At 44.5% G+C, this 8,294-nt stretch overlaps 1 protein-coding gene across 2 annotated transcripts; it reads right to left on the bottom strand.

The window, feature by feature from the left end:
• Window positions 1-1,464: 1,464 nt before the first annotated feature.
• On the bottom strand, window positions 1,465-7,780 carry LOC311377402 (CD209 antigen-like protein D; the record flags this gene model as incomplete). Of its 2 annotated transcripts, XM_084491298.1 has the most annotated exons (9): window positions 1,465-2,018; window positions 3,073-3,381; window positions 3,757-3,914; window positions 4,016-4,116; window positions 4,270-4,412; window positions 4,749-4,799; window positions 6,734-6,805; window positions 7,049-7,198; window positions 7,690-7,780. In XM_084491298.1, 9 exons carry the CDS (start codon window positions 7,778-7,780, stop codon window positions 1,471-1,473), a joined length of 1,623 nt encoding a protein of 540 aa, XP_084347424.1. The 2 variants fall into 2 exon arrangements, with proteins under 2 accessions (XP_084347424.1, XP_084347425.1); XM_084491299.1 differs by lacking the exons at window positions 1,465-2,018; window positions 3,073-3,381 and having other exon boundaries at window positions 3,749-3,914.
• Between the last annotated feature and the right edge of the window lie 514 nt (window positions 7,781-8,294).

Below are 8,294 nucleotides of genomic sequence, written 5' to 3'. Positions count from 1 at the left end.
CTGCTTTAAATCAGGTTCCTTTGGCACCGAGCTGCTCTACTCACACTAACACTGAAGTAATGCATACTAGCCTTTCATGGCTCACAGTAAAACAAACAATCTCTCTTAACCTCTTGTTGTTCCTAAGGTCAGTCTTAAACTGCAAAAGACCCGCCTTCTTTGCTGAAGGTCTAGTCAGTGTGTCTGACAGACACGGTCATAGCACTAGAGGAGCAAGTAAAGGACAGCTAGCTTTACCCAGACCGAGGTCCAATCTACTGAAAAATACCATCATTTACACAACTATTTCATTATGGAATGAACTACCAAAAAAAACATACGTTCTAGCAAAAATAGCAAATACAACTTTAAAAAGTCTGCAAAAAAATCATGTGGTCCATAATGTATATACATTTTTAATTTTGTCATTTCTTTTTGTAGCCTTCATATCTTTTTAAACTTTTTTATTAGTCTATTTTTATTTGAGTTTGACATAAGGTCAAACAAGTGATTGTCTGTTGTCTATATTTGATGTTTGGGACCCAGGAAGACTAGCTCTCTCTCTGGTGTGTTGCTAATCGGGATCCTAATGAATCTAATCTCATCTAAATCATCCTTGTTAGGATTAGGACAAAAGTGATGATCAGAGCCCTGGAGAATAAAATATGTTAATGTCTGAAAATGGACAAATATTGTAGCATAAAAAAAACTTGTGATTTACCATCAATAGGTATTTAATATACATTTCAAATTAAAAATGAAATCTTAATAAAACCTGCTCAGGTAACCCTATGGAAGATCTTAAAAGTCTCTTCCTTTCATGGTTTACCAGCATCAACTTTTAGGAAGCCCCATAAAAAGGAGGGGGAGAGGGAGGGGGAGGAGGGGGAGGGGAGAGGGAGACGAGGGGGGGGGGAGGGGGAGTGGGAGACGGGGGGGAGGGGGAGTGGGAGACAGGGGGGGAGGAGGGGGAGACGAGAAAGAAAGAGAGTGAGAGGGATAGAGAGAGAGAGTAAAATAGAGAGCGAGAGACTATAACTGCCACAGAGACTCTGAGTCATCAGTCCTCTCAGGCCTCCATCAAAAGACACCCATCCTCTAACGCAGAAGCTGTGTGTGTGTGTGTGTGTGTGTATTTGTATGTGTGTGTGTGTGTGTGTGCGGGCGTTTGTGTTTGTGTACATGTGTGTGTGTGTGCCCGCCCGCCTGCCCTTTTTTTTTTCCTACAACCGACCCCTGCTCGCCCACAGCCCCGGACGACGACGGGGGTGTGTGTGTGTGTGTGTGTGTGTGTGTGTGTGTGTGTGTGTGTGTGTGTGTGTGTGTGTGTGTGTGTGTGTGTGTGTGTGTGTGTGTGTGTGTGTGTGTGTGTGTGTGTGTGTGTGTGTATATATGTGTGTGTGTGTGTGTGTGCTTACGTGTATATGTGTGTGTGTGTGTGTGTGTGTGTGTGTGTGTGCGCCCGCCCGCCCCGCCGACCTTTTTTTCTTTCTACAACCGACACAGAGACGCTGAGTCACCCTCCCCCCATACCTCAAACCCAGGGAGGAGGTCCTCCTGGGTGAAGGTGGATCTGAAGGTGTGGATGTGTGTCAGTGTGTCTGAGGACCCTCCTACACCTCGGGACACTCTGTAGAAGGACAGAGTGCCAGCAGGCCGGTCCAGATACACTCCTACTCTGGTAGAGCCAGCGGCGGGGAGACGTATGGCTGTGTGACTACCGTTGTACCGGGCAGTGTAACGACCATCATGACAACCAAGACTCCAGGACTTCTTGTTCCCTCCAAGCCAGCTGTCAACACCCCCTCTCCTTGTGATTCCTCTGTATGTCACTCCTATCTGAACCCATCCTTTCCACTCTACCTCCCAGTAACAGCGGCCAGTCAGAGCCTCTCTACACAACACCTGGGGGGAGTCAAATCTCTCTGGGTGATCCGGATACGACTGGTCCTCTCTGACCACCGTCACCTTTCTGTTGTCCTCAGACAGAGAGAGGTGTCCGTTGGCTGTGTTTGGGTCCAGTGTGAGTTCACAGGCATCTGACGGGAGAACAAGACATGATATTATTCATAATTCCCGAGATATTCCAGGTTATTCGCCCAAAATCCCCCCATTCGTTTCCATTGGAAAATTAAAAAAAATGCTGATTCATGCTTGAGCCCCCGCGACCCGACCCCGGATAAGGATGAGGATTTGTTTTCAGTTGGTATACTGTATATATATATATATATATATATACACATATATATACATATATATATATATATATATATATATATATATATATATATATATACACATATATATATACATATATATACACACACATATATATAGAATTTTGTATACATGTATATATATATATATATACACATACATTTATGAATATATATATATATATATATATATTTATAAAACGGGTGGCTTAAATCAAGCGATCTGATTGGTTCCCAACTGTTGTATATTGAGCGTATACACACAGCTATGACGCCCGTTCAGTTTACAGAGTTCAGTATCACTCCGCACCTAACTTGAACTGTTGTTTATTTATGTATAAAAGCAATAGCATAGTTCACTGAAGCCTAAAAAACATGTTGATTGCTGGAGGGGGTGGAAATGTTGTAAAGCAATAGGCACACGGTGAGTGAACTCGACAGTAGGCTAAATTGCCGGCGAACCGAGCTACCGTCTCTAGCCTTCTCTCTGAAGGACGCTACAGTGTGTTGCATAGCAACCGCCGTACACTTTGCCGGCAGCCAGGAGGGACTACTTTTTTGTATTCGTTAAAAAAAATGCTTTTCCGACTTTCTAGCTTTTTCAAAATTGAGGGTTTCTATGACTTTCATTTCGCCATACTTGCGTAACCGTTTTATAAAAGCAATAGATCACTTCAGTCAGTGGTATACGGTCATTATACCACAGTTAAGGGGCGTTGTCCGTCCCGACGCACAGCGGAGGGATGGCGACCCCCTTCACTGTGGTATAATGAACGACACAGCCTGTCGTGATCTATTGCTTAAATATATACACACCTCAACAACAACGTTATAAATACATCAACAACAAACGTCTCTCCTTGGATCCAGATCTTACCAAAGACAAGCAGCTCAGCGGTGTGATTGGCCGTGCCAGCGCTGTTGCTCGCCACGCAGCAGACCGTGTTCACACCAGACCTCACCCCTCTGACGAAGAGGAACCCCCTCTCCACCCAGGCCTCTGATTGGTCGTCTGTGCCGTTCCTCTCCAGGGGCCTGCCGTTGTGGAGCCACTCGACGGTGGGCTCCGGTGTGCCGCTGGCATCGCAGGTGTAGCGGGCCGTTTGGCCCACGGGCAACACCTGGGTAGTGGAGTGGAACTTTGTGATGCTGGGGGCCTCCTCCTCCTCCGTGGGCATCACTGAACCTGAAGAAACCAGGAGGAGAGGAGTGAACGTTTACAACACGTATCTAGAGATGCACCATCAGACACTCCCTTCACTCTCTCCTAATACAGGTTCACAGTAGACCACAATAGAAACCTGGCCTTAATAGACCACAGTAGAAACATGGTAGACCACAATAGAAACATGGTCTTAGTAGACCACAATATAAACATGACCTTAGTAGACCACAATAGAAACATGGCATTAGTAGACCACAATAGAAACCTGACCTTAGTAGACCTAAACACACCCAACCACCTTTCCACTCATAAAGAGTATATTTACTGTGTCTACGGCACAGAGAACAGAAAGGAGGAACCGTTCTCCACTCATGAACACAAACAAAGTCTACGGACCCTCTTTGTCCAGCTCAGCCTCCAGATGATCCAGGTCCACGGCCTTCTCACAGATCCAGTGGTGCAGTCTGTCACACGGTTGTCTGGACCAGCCGTCCTCCCCTGCTACGACACAGACTTCTGCTCCGCTGTCATCGCCTGGTTTAGCGCGTCTCAAACTGAGAACCACGAGGAGGAGACAGTGGAGCCCAGTGTTGAGGTGAGGTCACTCTGTCACTCTCAGAGAAGAGATGCTGCTGAACAGAGTCATCAGCCTTACCTTGAGGTCATGGGGGTACCATCCACCCACTTGAAGGTCCCCTTTGTGTCTCTACTGCTCAGTCCAATCCAGGAACGCTCGAACATTCTGCTGAGAAACCCCTGTTTCCAAAGGTAATAGCATCTGTTGTCATGACAACACAGCTGAACACACACACACATGCAATCTCTCTCTCTCTCACACACACTCACACAATGTCTCTCTCTCTCACACACACTCACACAATGTCTCTCCCCACACACACACACACACACCTGTTCTTCTCTGCTGTTGATAACCACCAGGTCTGCGTTTCTCCGCAGACAGTCTTCTCTACTGGCCTTCCAGCTCTTCTTAGTGGTAGACATAAGGTAGAAACTCTGGTCGTAAAACATCCAGCCCTGAAGCGCCAATTCATCTGTTGAATGTAAAAGAAAATCCTTAACAAACACAGAACTGCTTATCTTACCGTCTTCATTACTGACACACAACCCTGAGACCTGACCTTAACAGACCACAATAGAAGCACAACCTTAATAGACGTCAATAGAAGCATGACCCTAATAGACGACAATAGAAAAATGTCTTTAGTAGACCACATTTATTTGGTGGTAGTTTAACACGGTCTATGCTCTGTTAGCCTGACAATATAAAATGTGAAGTTATAAGGAAGAGGGGATGTTCAAACATAAATCACAAAAGAAAAAAAATGTTAATAATGCGATTGATGTAATAACTTGGATAAAACCCTCACCGAGTTCATCCAGTAAGCGCTCTCTCCCCTCCTTCCAAGGTGACGGTGTGTCTAGGACAGGACAGAGGAGTACAGAAGGAATGAGCTCTAAAACAGAACACCATCGTCTCTAAACGTCACAGGACCCACAGCCAACCAAACACAAAGTCCATCCCCCCTGAAAGAGAACATGACACATTATTAATATTAATACCAATTAAAATAACAATAACTATAATTATCAATATCATTATCGTTGCTATTGTTACAATCATTCATATTATTAACACAAATTCTAACAAAAACAATAATGATCATTATCATTGCTATTATTACAATCATTAATATGATTATAACTGTTATTATTCTAACTAGTCCGCGTTGCGCTCAACCTCTAGGTGGACTTAAACCCAGAGCTATAACGTGGAATCCCTGGTCGATAATGTAACACATTTCTGAGTGCATAATATAATAACATTTTACCGATAATGTTACAACGTATAACATATTGGTTCACCTGTTACATAATGAAGCAAGCATAATCATTTTCTCCTCACGCTATGAAGCAAGCATAATCATTTGAAGTCCACCCCATTGTCGCCGCATTTGTATATCAGGAGATTCGACCCTGAGGGTGATTCACACTTGATGCTTTATATGCGGACATCAATGTCGTTCAGACATCAGTAGAATCAAGGGGGTGGGCTTGCAAGGGGCGGGATATGACGTAGGGTCTAAGTTCGCAAGAGGCGGGACGGCACGGAGGCAGAACGGGCAGAACTCATCGCGATCATCTTAAATGTTGCTGCAACGATGCGTCATATATTCCGTTGCATTCACAACATCCGAAGCATCGATTGATGAAGGATTGGAGCGTGAGTTAGAGACGACGAGGAAGAAAGGCGTGGCCGACGACTGTGTTACCGGAGAAAGAGAGGGTATTTTATTGCTTGATTTCCCATATAACAAACACTGGGACAAATGTAGTTGATTTCTGTGTTTAAACAGGGTGAGAAAACAGGGAGTGGAAGGACGGGACCACATAATGTTCAGCTAACTGTTGTCAATAATCATTTTCTATACACCTGTGCAGCTGTGAACTCACGTATTGAAGTTTATTGTATGATGTGTACTTTTAGGGTTATGAAAGGAACTATCTTTTAGCGTTCACCACGAATGACTCTTAAAAGCAGTGCCAACATTTAAATATATTTTGACCATTCAGGGAACAAAAGGCTGATTATCATTTAGGGGGCCACTCGATGACACGCAAATGCTGACCGAAGCGTCATCAACACTTTATTTAAAAATAAATAAAGTTTTGCAAAGAGGTGTAGTCTACAATAGACATGAGGTCTGAGCTGGGAGAGTGTGTCGACGGCGGGGCTGTGGTCTCCATCTTGCCGTTGTCTTTCAACGTCTGCGTCCGCGTGTGTGCAGTGTGTGTATGCCCGTGCATGTGTGTGCATGTGTGTGTGCATGTGTGTGCGGTGTGTGTGTGTATGCGGTGTCCTGCACTGCCTTTGTCTTGTAACGTGTGTGTTCGTGCACAGTGTGTGTGTGCGGTGTGTGCGGTGTGTGTATGTGCATGCGCGTGTGTGTGTGTGTGTGTGTGTGTGTGTGTGTGTGTGTGTGTGTGTGTGTGTGTGTGTGTGTGTGTGTGTGTGTGTGTGTGTGCGTGCGTGTGTGTGTGTGTGTGCATGTGTGCGGTGCATGTGTGCGTTTGCACGTGTGTGTGTGTGTGTGTGTGGTGTATGTGTGCGTTTGCGTGTGCTGTGTGTGTGTGTGTGTGTGTGAGCTGCAGGCTGCTTGGCACATGCGCGTTGACCAACTGTGCAGAGCAACTTGTCCGACAGGCCTGCTGTTACATAGTAGTAAGATCATTCATATTATTAACACTAATTCTACAAAAACAATAATTATCATTATCATTGCTATTATTACAATCTTTAATATGATCATAACTGTATTGTAATTATATTCAGGATGATATGATTCAGACTCACTGAAGCGCAGGGAGATGAGGAGAATACTCAGCAGTCCGATGCTCACAACGACAGCGATGTGCAACCATAGAACTGTTCAGGAGTAGGACACACACACACACACACACACACACACACACACACACACACACACACACACACACACACACACACACACACACACACACACACACACACACACACACACGGTCACATTGGCTAAAAAAGTGTTCGAAACATCAATCTTAAATGTATGTGGAGTAAAACATATTTTTATTTTGGATCATTTTTTCGGACTGGATTATTTCTTTTAAATTCTCTAAAAGGGGCACCTACCAAATCTTCTCTTCCTGGTCTCCCTCCGGTCCAAAGACGTGTCCTCAGGTTCCTCAGAGGGTCCAGGGTCCGGTTCAGACATGGTGACCATGGTTACTCTCTGATGGCCTTCACTGCTTCTGAACCTAGCCTCCATCTTTGCTCTGTCAGCTGGAAAAAAACACATGACGTGTTTTAATTCTCCATTACGTGTTGCGAAATGTTTTTCTTCAACGCTTATCTGATGTCCTCCTTTTGACACACAGACTCACTGATGCACTCAAGCGCACACACACGGACACACAGAGTATGTTCATACATATATTCACACTGCGTGGCCACCATCGTGGTAATGAAAATACTAAACTTGTGTTCGGCTCTAAAGTTACTCTGCACTCTGTTCCACGTATATAACAAACATATATCATGAAACACACAACTACTTGAGATGCCTATCAGTAGTCCGTAACTCACGGGCGTAGTCACACGTCAAGTAAGGTAACAAAAAAAAAGGGAGAATAAATCTGTCTCTACGGTCGCTGGTTAATCAGGTCGGTCACTCTGAATTAAAACGTTGCTAAACGTGAATCTAAAATGCATGCAGATGAAAACATATTGTTTACTGGATTAGTTATTTTGAATCCTCTAAAAAGGACACCTACCAAATCTTCTCTTCCTGGTCTGTCTCCGGTTCAAAGACATGTCCTCAGGTTCCTCAGAGGGTCCAGGGTCCGGTTCAGCGATGGTGTCCATGGTTCCTCTCTGACAGCTCTCACTGCTTCTGCTCTCAAGGTTCAGCTCCGCTATTTCAGCTGGAGAAACCACGTCACAGGTTTGAATTCTGACCAATCGTCAGCCTGCAATCTGATACCATCAGTGTTGCAAAATGTTTGTGTGTGCGTTTGCATTTGCATTTGCGTGTGTGTGAGGTCCAAAAGCACCGTGGGTTTTTCCAGTAGCTGATGTTAACTCTAATGCGTATCATTTCTGTGAAGCCTATCTCTTCTGCCCACGGGGAATTAACGTCCACGCAAACCACTTTTATGTTGATCCTCGATCATTAATGTTTATAATACTTTAACGTTCTTTTATTGGTTCTCCACAACCTGTTTTTGTATTTATTTAGGTCAAATAAAACCCCTTTTTGTCAGAACTCTGTGCTGCTGTTTATTCAAACACTCAAAAACATAGCGAACATTATGGTGGATTCCCATCACGTTAAAAGACATAGTGGAGTGTGTGTGTGTGTGGTGGATGGTTGAAGCAG

This window comes from Micromesistius poutassou, assembly GCF_964030765.1.
Source record: "Micromesistius poutassou genome assembly, contig: SCAFFOLD_4867, whole genome shotgun sequence".
Classification (NCBI taxonomy): domain Eukaryota; kingdom Metazoa; phylum Chordata; class Actinopteri; order Gadiformes; family Gadidae; genus Micromesistius; species Micromesistius poutassou.
Note: the sequence above shows the minus strand (reverse complement) of the source record. Positions and strands in the feature narration are given on the sequence as shown.